Source organism: Etheostoma spectabile, chromosome 16, assembly GCF_008692095.1.
Source record: "Etheostoma spectabile isolate EspeVRDwgs_2016 chromosome 16, UIUC_Espe_1.0, whole genome shotgun sequence".
Classification (NCBI taxonomy): domain Eukaryota; kingdom Metazoa; phylum Chordata; class Actinopteri; order Perciformes; family Percidae; genus Etheostoma; species Etheostoma spectabile.
Genome location: NC_045748.1, coordinates 17,545,415 through 17,563,031, shown reverse-complemented (window position 1 = coordinate 17,563,031; position 17,617 = coordinate 17,545,415). Strand labels below are relative to the sequence as shown.

The following is a 17,617-nucleotide window of genomic DNA, read 5'->3' as shown; positions in this document are numbered from 1 at the left end:
TCTCTGTTCTGTCTATTTTTAAGCAACATTTAGCTACACATTTACTTCCTCAAACTTGTAAAATCTAATTATCTTTTAGCAGATTCTCTCTGGGTTACATGTGGTGCCCAAGGCTTTTTCTCTGTTTACAATATACTGTAAAATAAATACCCAGTAACTGCATCAAGCGTTCTTTACAAACAACACAATTTCACTGAAAGGAATAAGAAGAACAATAGGAAATACTTTTGGGATTCTGAAATGCTTAACTATAGCAGCCATTTTGATTTGATGGCCAAGTTTTTTATTAGCTACAGTATGCTCTTAGATATTACACTTTTTATAGCAACCCTGGGGTTTTCAAAAGAACATTCATAATACTGTAATAATGTCTTTGGTTATTTGTTGGATCAGTTAATTCAACTCATCAGTAAGAGCTGTTTAGGGGGGGAAATAAATCACATGGAACATTAAGATAATTTTGATTGTCCAGTTAGTGCATATAATCATAGGATAATGTTTGAAAAACAAAGTTTATGAGTCATTCTACATTGGAGTGTATGAGCTAGATGCTGGCTTTTGTATCTGAAAACAGGATCATGATCTGCAGTGGTTATTACAGTAATCTCAATTCATAAAGATACAAGTGAGGATACATTTATCAAGGTCTGTAAGGATAGAAAACACCTTATTTTTTTAAGATTATTTTTTGGGGCATTTTAGGCCTTTAATTCCACAGGACAGATGGAGACATGAAAGGGGAGAGAGAAGCACCTTATTTCTTAATTTTACATAGCAGTAGGACAAAAAGACATTTAGAATTACCAGTCCTTTTGACCAGTCCTTTGGATTATTGAATAATGTAAGAATAACAATTTGCCAAAAGTTGCTGTAAGAGGTATCATATTCTAATAATCTTCTGAGATCACAAATTAAAGTTTACAATAATCCTCATTGCAGTTGAGATGTCCCTCTTTTTCATTTTCTAAGTACGCACAGAATTCATATTTGTATATAAAAATTAACCAATATTGGCAGCAAGCTTTCTGCGTGTTAGACCAAAAGTGGACTTCCAAAGCAAAAGGTCACAACCATCTGCTAAAAAAGGTTTTGTTTCATGTGCAATAACAGTCAAGTCAAGTCAAGAAATGACTTTCTCTAAACTTATAGATGAAATTGGATTGTTTTTAATTACTCAAGGCAAGGTTACTAATTTTGTTGTTCAATATTTTAATAATTGCTTGTTTGAAGAAGTAGGACAGTAGTAGTTGCTCAGACCTGTACAGTAAATTACCTCTACAAAGAGCTCTGGAGATGACATAAGTATGACTCACAACAAAGGCTACACATGTAGGTTAGCAGTGGAAGAAGTCAGTGGTAAACTAAGAGGAAGACGTATGTGTGATGTGTGGCAGTCTGATGCTGGTGCCTTGAGCGTTTCCCAAAAAACAAGTTTTTTAGTGTGCAGCTAAGGCTTTTCTGCACTTGAATTACACCGTCCATGTTGCTCAAATGCATTCCCAAAGACGTGGGAATCTTGCTGAATAATGAAACTGACAGGCCTCATTTCTTTGGTTTTCTGTGTAACAAAAGCCAATACCATGCATAACTCTGTGAGGCATAGCCATAATCCCTGGGGATAATACTATTGAGTTCAGTTGAATGGGGTTATCTATCAGCAAGGACAGACAGATAAAGGATGACTGGTATTTGGAGACTTGTTCGGATGCAGAGCAGCATAGAACAGGTGGGACAGGAGTTAATTGTCCCTGTATTCAAATGTCGCCGCTTAATGCACTTTACAGATGGGGAGGCAGAGGCATCAAATGAAATTGATTGTGTGAATATCTTTTGGAAAATGCCAGACTGTTTATGAGATTAATAGAAGGATGTTAGAAGAGCTGTATTTGAAAAAAAAAAAAAAAACACACAAAAAAAGTAAATAATACCCTTCAATGGACTTTTGGATATTGCCCACATTACATATACTATGACCTTGGAAGTTTATGTTACACAATGGTGTGCCTCTAAATGCAACTGTACCGTATGTGTCTGAACATTAGTAAAGGTATATTTAGTACTCACACTCACATTAAGCAATTTGTTAAAATACTGTAGCTGAAATTGGGTTTTTATTTTAGGAACAAGTCTTGTTTTCATTTTGAGACCAAAAGGAGACTTGTTGCTGCCACCATTATGTCAGTGTTGGTGACAACACAGTGTTTTCCCATTAAGAACGAGCTAGCATGCTACACATTCAGAAACCTGTATCGCACTCAAAACAGCATGGATAGTTTTTTTTTTTTTAAGTTTGTAAGCGTGTGGAAGCACCAGAGACACAAAATAACACCCCAAATCTTAGAAAAGGGCGGGCAAAGCAAAGAAAGGGGAGGTAACCCTGCACCTTATGGCCTCATAAGGTAAATAGGCAGGCTGGCGGACATCATATTACTGTTGAAAAAAAACCCTCATAGAGTGAAATTATCATGCCCTGGGAACTTTAGTTATTGGCATATTTTTATTTATAAAGCTATTCTCGTACTGCTTCCGTCTTACCTACAGCTCTATATCCATAATTTATTTGGCTATAAATGTTTCTGACCGATTGATCTGTTTGATTCCTGAATTAGTTGACTTCTGGGCTAATATTGTTGAATATCTTGATATTTTATGATCCTGTAATTTATGTGTTTCCATTGTGAATTGTTAGGTTTTATGTGTGAAACTCTGTTAACTGTGCTGCTGCCTGCATGGATACTCTTGTAATAGAGATTCTTAATCTCAGTGAGTATATTCCTGGTTAAATAAAGGCAAAAAAAAAATTAATTGCTGGTCATAATATGGTGTGTATAATATGTGTTATGTCTTGCTGTTTACAACCAGTATGATTGACTCTTCTATTTGGTGATAATAGTCTCCTTTTTCTTATCTTGTGATAATGGCATTATTTGGCGTTTCGCCCAAGAGACAGGCCTGTATAGTAAGAGCCTTGATCTCTTTGACCTCTGCCTCGGTTCTCTTTTCCCAGCGGCTAATCCCAAAATTCTGCATACCCATTTGGGAATACAGCAGAAATTAACCTCCATGCCTTCACCATGTTGCATCATTTTCTGTTTCATTTTTACATAAGGGCTCGACATAATATATGCAAGCCTTAAGTTTGTATCACGGTTGAAATGTAAGTCAGGGACTGTAAGGCTTTGTTAATTTAATGTTTGTTTGTAATGTAAATGTAACACATTTCATAATTTTATACCCCATTCAAATAATGTTAATAAAGTCAAACTTAACCATAATCAGCTTTTTCTATTGTTGAGTTGTAAATAAATACTTGGCAATGTGCCTAAGACATAAGTAAAATAACGTTAATTTAAATCTTGAACAGAAATCATCAGTGCTTTATCTGTTTTCCAGCCTATTTTCAAGAAGTAAGTACACAGTCAGTCAGAAGCAAAAAAGTAAATTAGGTTATGTAGACTGATAAATATTATGGAAGCAAGGGGTCATTTTCCACAAACTTCTCCCATGCATTATTCAATAAGACATGAATAACCCGGGCACCCTCCAACTCAGTCAGCAACTTTCAATTAATAAAGTTGTGCTTTGCAGAGGAACACCCAAAGTTCAACAGGCTATACTTCAATATCAACAAATGCTATGGAGCCTATAGATATGTTGTACATTATGTTTGAAATCTCTCCAGCAGAATATTTATTTATTTAAGTATCACTTTGAGTTTTGTCACTAATGCAGGCCCCTCGTTACGTTAAGCAAGGGTCAACAGGCAACCCACTGATACACCTCAGCATCTAATCGGCCAGACTGATGGCCCCTGTCACTTGACCTTTAGAAATTACAAAAAATTACATGGTACTGCATTACATTACAGCTTGACACACAAAGCCAACGTCTTTGTTAATAAAGTGGGTATGTAAGAATGTGGTTTCAGAATATAAATAAAACTTATTTATATGTCTCATGGAATGCAGAATTATCATCATTACCAGCATGATGTACTGTAATGGCGTGAGTCATAATTTTTTTTTTTTACAAAATGTAAGCAGGACATGCTGTGCTAAGAACATGTTTAGGCAGGCCAGAGCCAGAGTGAACTGTCCAGGCTGGGCCATCTGGGGAGCTGGCACTGAGCGCCTCCACGGATGTACAAATCATGCTCTCAAAACTACCACGGAGCAAAACAGATTTCCTATGACAACTCATAATTTTAGTGTATGCTGCTTGCAGTTGAATGATAAAAGACAAAAAAAGCATGATGCTGTTTATTTGACAGGTTTAGCATTATTAATCTCTATTGTATGTATAGTGCTAAAAAAATTTCCATCATACTAAGGAAAATTGTTTTTCAAGGGAACTGTAAGTAGTCGACCTACCTCGTTTTTCAAAATTATGCTTAATCTCATTTTCCTTGAACATCATTTCTGTGTGTCCTCCGACGCCAATGTTAACTCCATAGTCCTCCTGGATCTTCCCATCACTCATCTTGGTGTGGAGCTTGTTGGGCGTAGAGTTAAGTGAGTGTCCACCTGGGTCCTCCTCATCACAGTCGTAATCATCAAGAATGGGGGTCTCGCGGATGGGCATACCGATAACAGAGCTCCCATGTTGGTGTGTATTTCGAGAGCCCCGGTAGCTATCTCGGCCCTGGGGTCCGAGCAGAACAGAGGGAATGTAGTGGATCTCATGAGTGGCCTCGGTGCTGGCGCTCTTCTGGGGGATGCGGCGACGCTTGCACCATCGGTGGCGGGTATACAGAACAAGGGTGAAGAGTAGAATTAGGAGGAGGAGGGCAATGAGGCCTCCCTGGATAAAAGCAAGAGAAAAGACATTGTAAGGGAAGCACACAAATTCAACAATGCTGATGCTCACACTTAACTTGTAATGTTGATATTTTACGTGGCACACAAAAATAAAAATAATACATTGTCCATTATTTTAGCTTGAATGGGAATTATCACCATTTGCCAGCTATTATAGAAGGTCTGGCTGTCTGCTATACTGCGCACCCTTACTCATTACAACCCTAACCTATGTCCACAGGTTTTCATCACGCAGTAAATATCCGCTCCAGACATGTAGCAACCATGTTGATGGGACATTCTGAAACTTAGCAGCATCAAAGAATACATTGATATTGCAACAAACTGATATGCCCTGCAGCAGCCTACCCTGCTATGTCCTGTAATGCCCCGCAGTGCCCTGCTACGCCAGGAACTATTACAACTACTATTTCTGTTATAGTTCCATTATCTTTATTGTGACTATTACTGCCACTGTTCATCACACCACCAACCGGCATCGTCAGACACTGCCTACCAAGAGTATTCATTTTTGATACGTTGAGTGAGAGAGCCAAATTACAATATCTCTACAGAGCACTAGGATGCACCTGTCCCATTCACCTCACACAGTATTGTCAGTTATCCCTATATACAGTACTAATTGCTCTGCAGTATAATAGATTTTTTTTTTAGCATTATTATAAATTATGTTAAATTAATTGCTTCGGTGCTGGACTTATTTAGGAAAGCACATGGCAATCCCTGTAGCACTGATGACAAAGCAAGAAATTAGAAGGTAGGAAGACTGCAGACACCCTAATTCATATACACACACAGAAATGCACTCACACTCAATTAAGTTGCTGTTAAGCACATTACAGAGTTTTAGTGCTCAAAATCAGCACTTTGTTACCACATTGTGCACTTTCTGCAGTCAGGCATACATTCACACACAGGACAGTACACTGGACATATACAGGAGATTATACTGTATATTAGTATTATCTTATAATATAATGCCACCCAATATCCACAACACAATCATAAACTGTAACCTCCTAAATTGCCACAGAGTTAAATAAGCACTTCAATATTTTGAAACCATAAGATTCACAAATGATGAACATACTGCACGGCTACTAATAGGAATATTCCCAATCTATATATTTTCTCCAGCACATAGACAAAGCAGCGAGGCATTCTTTATGCCTTTGTAGCAGTGCTGCTTCTGGAATCCTATCTTAAGAGTGTTACACACAAGCCAATGCACAAGGGATGTTAGCCTGTTCTGCGCTCCCTTTCTTCCTATGGTCTTTTCTTCTTCTTTCTGTGGTCCTGTAAATTTACCAAGGAGCATCACATTTCTCCACGGTTCATTCAATATCTCACCAACACGGAACCATCAAACACCTTGGTGTACACACTGCGGCTGAATGATAAAGTAAATCCATATGCATGGAAAGGATGGGGGAAAGAAAAGGGAGGACATGACGTATTCTTTGATTTTTTCACAATGACATCCAATAGGTGAGACGTAGTATTTGATTCAGTCAGACATGGCAACCTAAAGGCAATATATATTCCTGATGTCGGACAGAAAATTCAGGGTCAGCGTTTTTGCAAGCATATAATCAAAGATGTGGTGAAATTCGCAAATCGTGCAAATCACACCGACACACACACACACACACACACACACACAGAAAAAACCAAATAAGGAATAAAATTCACATGGGATCATTCATCACAGCATTTAAAATTCCATCTTCATGAGGAAAAACAAACCCCTTTCAAATTATAACTCATGCACTGCTGGGTGTCCATAAATCAAACTATGCTGAGAGGGGAGGTGGCACGGAGAGGACTAGTACCACGGACAAACTTGTTCATTAATCTCCAATAGGGTGGCAGCTTTGCAGAAATGCAGTCCCGCAAACTCCCCTTCACCTGCACTTCTACATTAATTCCCCTGAGAATAGCAAAAACATATGAAGGCTTATGTTTTATTTTAGCAGCGTAGTGATAATGGAGTGACATTGTACAGTATGGCTCTCCCGCAGCACTGAAATAAATTGTATTGAAAAAGTGTAAACTGTTGAAATATCGCTTTTTAGCAGCTTAAAATGTAAGACTGAAATATTTCCTGCAGCTCGGTGATGTCTTTATTCAGCTCAACACCGCAATAACACGTCAGTTGAATGTCACTGAAAAGTAAAAGGTGGAATTGAGGGTTAGTCATGAACATTTTAAGTAATTACACCTTTTACATTTGCAACACCATGGACATGTTTCACATTTAACAGCTTAATTGCCCTCCTTTACATTTAAATATGAATAACGCAGATGTGGTGTAAAAGTACAATTACAGTGAGTCTAAAAGCTTTACAAAGTGCAAATACTCTCTACCCTGAAAAGCTATATATACACACACACACCACGTCAGTTTTTTATCTTTTCATTTTGTTAATTTGGCTCTGTCACATCAGTGCCCTTAAGATCCTCTCAAATTCCCTTTCCTGTATCATCTCACAATGTTTTCCTCTGCACTTCCCACCATTCTCGCCTTTTGTTCTCTCTCCTTCTCGATTACCGCGTCTCTCCGTCTCTATTCCCCTTCATGTTTGATCACATCTTTCTTCCAGTACAACAGCCATATAAATTCACAGTGGCAGATGTAGCCATGAGGGAAAATGGGTTTTCTGTTCATCTTCAGACCCTACAAATCCCTGCTGCTTTAGTCTTAAGTGACTTCACGGGGAGCAGAGTAGCTGGAAACACCCATAATTCCACTCTTGTCTGTGGTATGAGTTTAATTTTGTCTGTGATTTTCATTACTTCACATTCTTCTTTTCCTCAACAATGCTCTCATTTCCCATCTGAATCACTGTGTGTTATTTACTCATTTTGCCTTTTTTTCTCCAACATTTCTTTCATTAGCTTTCTCCTGTAAATTCCCTGTGTTTTTCCTGTCGTGCTTGCTTTTTACTTTTCATTTTCTATCAACCCATTCCCCCTTTTCCACTCTACTGCCTCTTTTCTTTCATCATTCCCTGGTAGGCTCACTTGCAACGGTTTTATCCCTTATCACTTACTTTTCATCCTTAGTCTTTTACAGATTTAATGTAGAATTTGGCGACAAGCATCTGCACTGAATTATTCAACACTTACAGTAACTATTTTTCAGCAGACTTAATACCAGAAAATTCCTCAGATTAAGCCATTTCCTCGCTTTAGCCACGACAGGCATCTTAAAACTACAAGAGGAGGACAGCAGCAGGTTTGTAGTTTTTTGTTGTTGCATAAAAAACAACCAGCGATAGCCAGAATGACATGGGTGGAAGGCACAACCTCAGAATGAATCGGAAAGTGATGGAGAAAGCTATGAAGGTCTGACTTCTTCGCAAGAAAATAGATTTTTATAAACACTCAATGTGGCTGCTACTGGGGCATGTTTATTGTACTTTACATTATTCTAGAGTTTACTGCATTTCACAAAAGCTCTGCATAAAAATAATATCTCCTGATGCTGTTTTGGGCTTGGTGTGAAAAAAATCAATACCATACATTAGCAAATATGAGCATAATACGTTCTAGTAATTTTTTTTCTGCCACTTTAAAACACATTAGAGTGAAATACCCACCACTATGTGAAAGCAATTGAATGAATGAATGAAACTTTTATTCCCCCGAGGGGAATTTTGTTTTGCACTCAAGGGAGCCACATTTAAACATTAAGCACATACAACAGTAAAACAATAATAGACAACAAGAAGACAATAAAACCACTCCAACATCCAACAGCAATGAAGATTTAGACAATACAGAATCAGCGTTATTTGCAAGGTATGAGGACACATACAAGAAATTTTGCTTTGGATCATCATTGCTCACAATGAAAAAAAGGGCCCAATCTATTCAGTAACTGAATGCTCCTCCACACAAATGATGTAATGGAACGTTGGTTTTTCTTAGAGGCATTCAAAACCTACGTCCAGAAGGGAGGGGGGGAGAACTCTGAGAAAAGTAGGTGGGATGGATCATCCAGTATCCTCAGGGCCAGATTGAGGGTATGGTAAGGTTGGTGATGCTTTTAACATTGGATCCAGTAATTTTCCTGCCCATTTTAGTTACCTTGTCCAGCATGTTCCTATTCTGGACAGAAAGACACAGTACTGGATGGCGAAGGTCACCACTGAATAAAAGTGAAATGTTGTGTCTGCATTAAAACTATGAGTTTCCTTAAAAAATAAAGCCGTTGCTGTGCTTTCAAATATATTGATAGTGTGTTGGTCGACCAGGTGAGTTTGAAATCAATAATTGTGCCCTGATACTTATACTCTTCCACAGTCTCAAGGACTGTCCCTTAAATAATAACAGGTTGAAGTGAAGGGGGCCTTTTCCTAAAAAATAATCACCATTTATTTAGTTTTTGAATTATTTAAAATTAGTGAGTTTTGATTGCACCATTCATGGAAATGGTTAACATCAGTCCTGTAGTCCTGTTCATTATCTTTTAAAAAAACGTCTATGGCACATCATCTGCAAACTTAATTAGTGAGCAGTTGGAATGGTGGCTGACACAATCATTAGTATACAAAATAATAACAATGGTGATAAAACACATTCTTGTGACACTACCGTGTTTATCATGATGGTTCTTGACTGACAGTGACCCACCCTCACATGCTGTTGTCTACCAGTTAAAAAGCCCTGAATCCACTTTACAAGAGTTAGGTTTACACCCATGTTAATCAGCTTTTTTAGCAACATATGTGACGAGTTGAAAGCTGAGGAGAAGTCTGCAAACAGGATGCGTACATGAGAGGTACGTGTTTCAAGGTGTTTATAAATTCCATTCAGGAGAGTTGTGACGACATCTTCCACTCCCCCTTTCTCTCTGTAAGCAAACTAATGTGTCCATGTGAGCTTTGGTTTGTATTTTGAGATGAATTAAAATAATCCTCTCAAAGCACTTCATAGCAACAGAAGTGGGTCTAAAATCATTCAGTCCAATTGGTTTGGGTTTCTTAGGAAGTGGTAAGATTTCCGCTGTTTTTCATTTCACCGGGACTTAGTGTGTGTCAAGTGATTTCTTATACAGTCCTCTGAACACCGGGCTCAGTTGTTCTTTGCAACTCTTTACAATAGTGCCTTCCAGCCTGTCAGGGCCGGCAGCTTTCCCTGTCCTTATATGGGAAAAAATCCTTCCCACATCCTGACAGCTTATCTTGATTGGTGCATTTGCTCTTCTATCGAGGCTGATTGGATTGGCTGGCACGTCACTCTCCCATCTCGCAAAGTGTTCATTCAGGGCATCTGCTTGCTCGACTGTATGTACCGGGGTGTTGGAGTGGTGATTTTGCCCTATGACAGTTTTAATCCCCGTCCATGCCATTCAGGAGTTATTTTCCTTTAGTTCAACTTGTCTTCATATTGTCTCTTACCCCGTTTGATTTTTGTCTGTATATCCTTCTGAATCAGCTTCCCTCCATGCCTATCATTTAATTTAAACAATCTTCCTTTATCCACTAACAGTTTCTTAATTTCGGTTGTATTCCAAGGTTTTGAATTAGCAAACTGTTTCACACGTTTTGTAGGGATCACATTATCCACACAAAAGTTAATATATGACGTTGCAACATCCTCCACTCTAAAGCAGCCCTGCAGAGCTGTCACACTGTCATCATCCCAAACATGCACGGATGTGATTTAAGGTTTTTCCCTTTTCTTGACAGGATATGTTCAGATATGGCTGCTTAGACACCAATGCAATGTATTAACATGGCTTCAATAAGTTAACTTATTTTTTAGAAACACACCTTATGTGTTTAAAAAAGGGTGAAATGAATAAATAAGTTCCTAACAACATTATTTAGAAAAGTTCCCGGGTTTTTGCCCGAGATTCAAACACACCTCGAATTAAGATCATGCTCTGCTAGCTGACCTAGTTATGCTTTCCATTTCAAGCTGAGTCATCAAATTATTTTACATCTAACAGGAAAAGAAAAGAGAGGGTTTTTGTTTTGTTTGTAAGAATACTGAAAGATGGTATGTGTTTAGCATATAACTTAATATATGCTAAAATAATAGATAGAATCAGAACTTGGAAAAATTCTTTAAAATCACGGTTTTTGACCAAAATTAGGGTTGCACAATACGAGGAAAATAACTTATTGTGAGTAATTTTGGACTATATTGGAGGGAATGATATTTTTTGTTTTATAATTCTCATTTCTTTGAAAAACATTAAAAAGATTATAAAGTGATTTTTGCGAGGATCTGTACCAAACAAATATTGGTTTCTTTAGTCAGTAGGATAGGATTTGTAGGTCCAGATATCTCCACATGAAATTGTTTGCCTTTAAAAAAATATTGTGCCCCCCCCCTGCGATTTGGTTACTTGCACTGCCTTTTATTAAAGTAATCTTAAGGTTAACTCAAAAATGTGCAAATAAACAGTAGACTAAGTACCCCTATAGGTATAGTCGAGTAATTCAGTAATGACAGGACAGCTTTTCATTTTCAGGGTCATATAGGCCCAATCTACACACTCACGTACATTGAGGCGCGTTCCAGTTTAGTCTGAGCGTTAAATTAATAAAAAGGGAAAAAAGGTAAACAAGGAGGCCCGACAGCCATTTTCACTTTTTTAAAGGGCTGTACCCAAAATACTGAAAAAACAGCAGGCTGGGATTGCTCTCAGAGAACCTCCCTCAGAGACCATTCCCAAATATGTAAAATACAAATGTTTTTTCATGGCCACATGTACTTACATGCACATCAAAACAAAGAACAGAAAAGATCTGATTTCAACACACAAAGAGGAAGTGTGACTTCATTCTCTGCTCAGGACACCTTTAGTCCATATCTTTACTCCTATATCTTTACTTCTATTCTACTATATATTCCTTTGCTGCTATATTAATGTTCTGAATGTTGAGTGCAGCCCCTTTAAGCAGTAGAAAGTAAAGAGGTTAAGAAACCCACAGGAAAACCTCATTAGACCTGATCAATGAACTTCATTGAAGCAAATGTGAATTAAAGATGTTCAATCACTGATGAACTAATTGCAGAGAGCCCCTAAAGGTATGCGTGTTAATCAAAGAAACAGCAACATGCAAGGTTAGGTCTTTTAGAATAAGCAATTCAAGGCTGGCATGAGTGAGAAATGTCACATTTCAGCTGTCAGGCTGTAAAGAGTTATAATAGACCATGAGGTCTCCACTATAAAAAAATAAATAAAATTGTTTGCACAAGCTATTTCCAGTGCAATTTTCTATTCAGTATTGACCTTCTTTTTTTTCCTAATTGATGAAAACAATACAATATTCAGTTTTAAATTACTTCTATTCAAGCAAAGCGGGCTGTCTGTGTGATATATAGTCAGCATTTAATTTAGCAATATCTTGCAAAGATGTGGCAACATCTTGAGTGTGTTTGTGTCGTTCTGCTCAGATATTTTTCTCTGCTTTTGTGTCTAATATCTGCAATGTGACTCTAATTCTGATGGCATTTCTTCTGTTGACAGAAATAGCACTGTCACCATGGATCGCTCAGATGTGTCACCTCACATTGGCCCATTCATAGAAAAACGCAGATGTGTAGGCAGATACTTTTTTCTCCATTTCATATACAAAACAGAAGCGCAACATTATTTGTAATTATCATCATTTTGTATCAACAATTATACCTGTAAGTAGGGCTGCACGATTATGGCCAAAATGATAATCACCATTATTTTGATCAATATTGTGATCACGATTATTCTCATGATTATTTGTTGACTTTAACCAAAACAAATTTTATTGTAGACTCAGAGAGACGGCTGACTCATTATGAACGGGTCCAGCACGGGTCGAACGGCGGATACACACGTTGTGTGCATGAAATGTCTGTATCGTCACTGCGCTGCATTTTTATGAACTATGATATTCTGGCCATGGGTCACATCTCTGGCCCAGGTCCAGCAGCTCCGTCTCACACGCTATTACTCTACCAATTGAAGTTAGTTGCATTCAATAACTTCTTCTGTGTTCTTCGTCGTGGCGGCCGCGATAGAGTTACCAGCGGAAACACTGGTACAAATACAGGTTTGCCCCTCATATTTAATAATATACAGCTGTGTAAATAACAATTAAAACTGTAGACAAATGTCAGAAGTTTGGACCGGCGCTGTGTGGCCGGGCTGCGGGGAGAGTAAGAGAAGAGAGATTAGAGGAGAGATCCAAACACAGGCACGGCTTTACAGAAGAAATGGGTCATGTAATGCAAAATTTAACCATATCCATATAACAACATTGCAGCGGATGCGAGGACATTATGTCCCCCGGTGCGTCCTAGAGGAAAAATATTTTCCGCGCCCTAGAGCCCTGTGAGCTAACAGACGCTAACTAGCACCGCCACCGACTAGCACTGCTTACTGTTGATGTCTGAATAACACAGACGGGACAAAATGTTCCATTTACTGGTAAACAGGTAAACCTTGAGACCGACGTATAAACGACTGCTATCTGTTGAATTTTCCTCCCGTTACTCAGTTCCTCTGTAACTGTCTACATCTAGAAACTAAGCTGCACGATGCAGGGAACAACTGACTGGCACATGAGTAGAGGGTTTACGGAGCGGTAGATGCGCTATGCAAAAAAAAACGGAGCGTTCTATGAAATGACGCATTTAAAAAAAAAAAAAAAAAAAAAAAAAAAAATCGCTCGATCACGCAAATTTGATCGTGGGAAGTCAAAATCGTGATCGTGATTAAAATTTAAATTAAAATTAAAAGAAAATTAAATTAAAGATTAAAATTAATTGTGCAGCCCTACCTGTTTTATTTAACCGGTCAAATGAATAAAGTTACAGTTAATGTTTTCTGTGTTCATGCGATTAAAAACAATTAATAAGCAGGCTATGTAAAGTCTAATATTATCAAGGGATGTATAGTCATACTATTTTTTATTGAAGTGTAGGCTACTTGCTACTGGCAGAGTGGCCACAAGAATTAAATTAATGTACATAACATTGTGCCAATCTGATTTTAAATAGGCCTATTCCTATTTTCTATTTGCTAGGCAGCGGAAATAAAACAATACAAACCACAGTACAAACAAACTGAGTCGTAAAATTAAGTTTCCACTAGAATCAAAATAAACTCAGTTTGTAACATGATTCCACTTTTCTATTCCTTCTTTCTTCTTGTAAGTTTTAGTGAAACAAACCGTATGTGGTTGTAGTGGAAGGTGGTTTTAAAGATCCAAACACAGAAATTGTATTCACTTAATTGATGAGTGTTACTCAAACAAACCCTCAAACATCAAACTCTAACAGCAAGGACATTTGGTGACCAATGATTTTAATCAATTCATAGTTCAACACATACAGTATCTCCGGTGGAACCTCGAGATGTTGAAATTTGGATTTTTATATGCACTTTGGCACACATCCCTTATGACTCTAATAAGCATATTTATGCATTAAAATAACACAAATCAGAGCCAACAAAGCCAACACATGCTCTGTGGTTTAGCCACCATCTGTGCACATGCAGTGGAAGTTGCGGCTCAATGAACCCTAGAAAAAATCCACCTCCTGCTCCAAGGGAAGAACAGATATAGCAATCTTTAGGGTAGTGTTTAAAGCAAACGCTAATGTAAAAAGTCACGTGTTGAATTTTCTTTTTTTTTTGTTACATTAGTTTCTCCCTTCCCTCTCTCCCAGCAGGACGTTAAAAGTGACATGTGCTCTAGCATCTGCTCTCCACTTTTTCTGTCCAACTAAAGGTAAATGACAAGACTTGGCTCTCTGGTTAATGTTTCCACTCAGCTAATTCCCACTGGAGAAACCATGCCTGTCCATTACCTGGACACACAGGGAAATAGCTACTGGTCTCAGATACTGTTGGAAAAGATAACGAATAAGCACACAGACACACCACTGTGGCCAAGAGACCCCACCCTTTGTGAATAAGACTGGGGGTCCAAGATCCAGAGAGGCAGACAAAGGAAGGGCAGAGCTGCGAGCTTGATCCAGGTAACTTTGTCTCAGGATATCCTATGTAATAAAAAGGATTCACAATCAACATCTGAGATTTTGACTACTAATTGAATGAACCCTGAGAATGGAGCAGGATTTAGCTCCAACAATACATAATACAGACACTGTGTAGCCAGACTGGTATTAGCTTAATGCAAGGTTCAAACTACCCAATATTTTTGTCACTGTGTCAGATTATGCAATTATAGAGCCATACATTCTTGCCGTGACTTGTCCAAGAGACCTGAAAAACTACACGTTGGTCCATGACCAATCATAGTTTGCTTTTTCTCAAGACCTGCATGATGGGGTCGGTAAAGAGTTGTTATAGGGACCGACTTCCGAAGAACAAACAAATACTGGTATCTGAAGCAATGTGTGCGATACCAGCTGTCTTGTGTTTAGAAAAGCCTAAAAAATAAGATAGGCCGCTATATCTTACTCAAAGGCAAGATTGACCACAAAGACGTCACTTTGTTAAATGTATATATGCCACCAGGGCATGGCAGATCATTTATTCAAAAAATATTTGACCTATTAACCCAAGAGTCATCAGGAACATTAATCTGTGGGGGTGACTTGAGTATCTGATTGCAACCCAAACTTGACTCGACAAATCTCAACAAGAAAAGAAGAAAAAAACAACTCAGTATTCATGCTGAAAGTGCTACTCCCCTTGTCACGCAGAATATCCCAGATTGGATTACTTTTTTCTATCTCGGCTGCAGATAGACATAGAATAAGTGAATGCAAGATAGGTGCTAGAGATGGCTTAGACCACTCAGGAGTTTACCTCTCCCTGCATCTAGATAATAAAAAGAAAAATACTCTATGGAGGCTCAATACTAGCTTACTGAATAATAGAGTTTGTAAGGAATATATTAAAGAAGAGTTAAAAGAATACTTACTAAATAATGATAATGGAGCAGTATCACCAAATGTCCTGTGGGATGCTTTGAAGGCAGTAATTGGGGGTAAACTCATAGCCTTTGCAGCCCATGAGAAAAAGGAGAAACACAAGTATGGGCCCAACCCACAAGTATGGGCCCAACCCACAAGTATGGGCCCAACTAAAATGTGTCAAACAAGAAATAAATCATATTTATGACGAAGAAAATGAGAAAAGAATGAGGTTTACCAAACAAAAAATATTGTGAAACCAGCCCAAAGGCTATGAAGCTACTTTCCTGGAGACTACATTAGCAGCAAGCAGAAAGAACTGTTTACGAAACAAGAAACCCAAAAAACAACAAAGTCTGCCATAAACTACAAGAAATTCAGCAAGCCTTTGAAACCTATTGTAAGGACTTATACACTCAACCTGACAAACCTGAGGACGCAGTGATTATTGAGTTATTAAAATCTCTGGATCTTCCCTCAATAGGAGAACATCAGAATAATGTGCTCACTGCTGAGATATCAACCGCTGAACTGGGTGGCGCTGTTTCTCGACTAAAGAACAACAAAGCTCCAGGCACAGATGCATTTGTGTTGTTAATGAATGGTACAAAACATTCAGGCCTCAGTTGACTCCACTCCTTCTCAGATGCTTTAACCACACCATTAAGGAAGGCCAGACACCCCAATCTTGGAGCGAGGCAGTAATATCAATTATTCCTAAGGAAGGCAAGGACAAGGGAGAAGGCCAATATCCATTTTGAATACGGATTATAAATTATTTTCCTCAGTTATGGTCAAAAGGATAGAAAACATTGTCTCTGAAATGATAGACCCAGACCAAACAGGGTATGTCTGGGAAAGACAAACAAAATACAATATTAGACAAACATTCCATGTGGTAGACTATGTGATCAAGAGAAATATTAGTGCAACATTGATCAGTTTAGATGCAGAGAAGGCATTTGATTCAGTTGGATGGTCTACCTCTACCTAGTACTGCAACGCTTCGGCTTTAATGAGAATCTGTTTGGTGTATTAGATCATTATATTCAAACCCCACTGCTAGGATAAGAATCAATGGCCACCTAACTCAGTCCATCAAGCTAGAGAGAGGTTGTTGTTAAGGCTACCCACTAAGCCTCGCCCTGTTTGCATTCTTCATAGAGGCCTTAGCTCAGGCAATAAGGGAAGACCCAGAGATTAAAGGGATTTCAATTGGAGAGAATGTATACAAGATAAGTCTGTTTGCAGACGATATATTGCTCACTTTGACTGACTTACAGAGAAGTGCACCTGCATTGATGTCCATTTTGAGACTGTTTGGCTCCTATTCGGGGTATAAATTGAATACACTAGACCCATTTACACTCATATAATTCCACTCCAAATACTGACTTGAAAGGTAGATTTGATTTTAAATGGGACACCCCTGCTATTAAATATCTGGGAGTCCGGATCACAAAAGACATCACCAAAATATATTAAACAAATTATGATCCAGTTTTTAAGACAATCAGGACAGATCTAGAAAGATGGACTGTACTTCTTCTAGACATGTCTAATAGAATTGAAATGATAAAAAATAAAAGTCCTTCCTTGGCTTCTGTACTTATTCCCCTCATTCCCTGTAGAGGTCCCTCCTAAGGATTTTAGGGAATGGAATAGAATGATATCAAGATTTGTCTGGAACAGTAAGAAGCCCCAAATTAAATATAAGATCTTGCAGTTACCCAAAGAAGAGGGTGGACTTTCCCTACCGTGTGTAGAGGACTATTATATTGCTGCCCTGCTAAGTCCTCTAGTTTGTTGGTGTAACCCAAACTACTCCTCTATATGGAAAGATTTGGAGCTAACACAATCTGAAACACCTGCACAGTCTTTATTAGGTAACTGCCAATACCATGTCCCTCACC

At 38.3% G+C, this 17,617-nt stretch overlaps 1 protein-coding gene across 1 annotated transcript in view; it reads right to left on the bottom strand.

Annotated features, from left to right (window-relative positions):
* astn2 (astrotactin 2) overlaps positions 1-17,617 on the bottom strand; it is a 285,511-nt gene that overhangs the window by 188,076 nt on the left and 79,818 nt on the right. Inside the window, exon 3 of the mRNA XM_032540394.1 lies at positions 4,371-4,800. Within this exon, the coding sequence (XP_032396285.1) occupies positions 4,371-4,800 (430 nt within the window). The remainder of the gene's footprint in view (positions 1-4,370; positions 4,801-17,617) is intronic.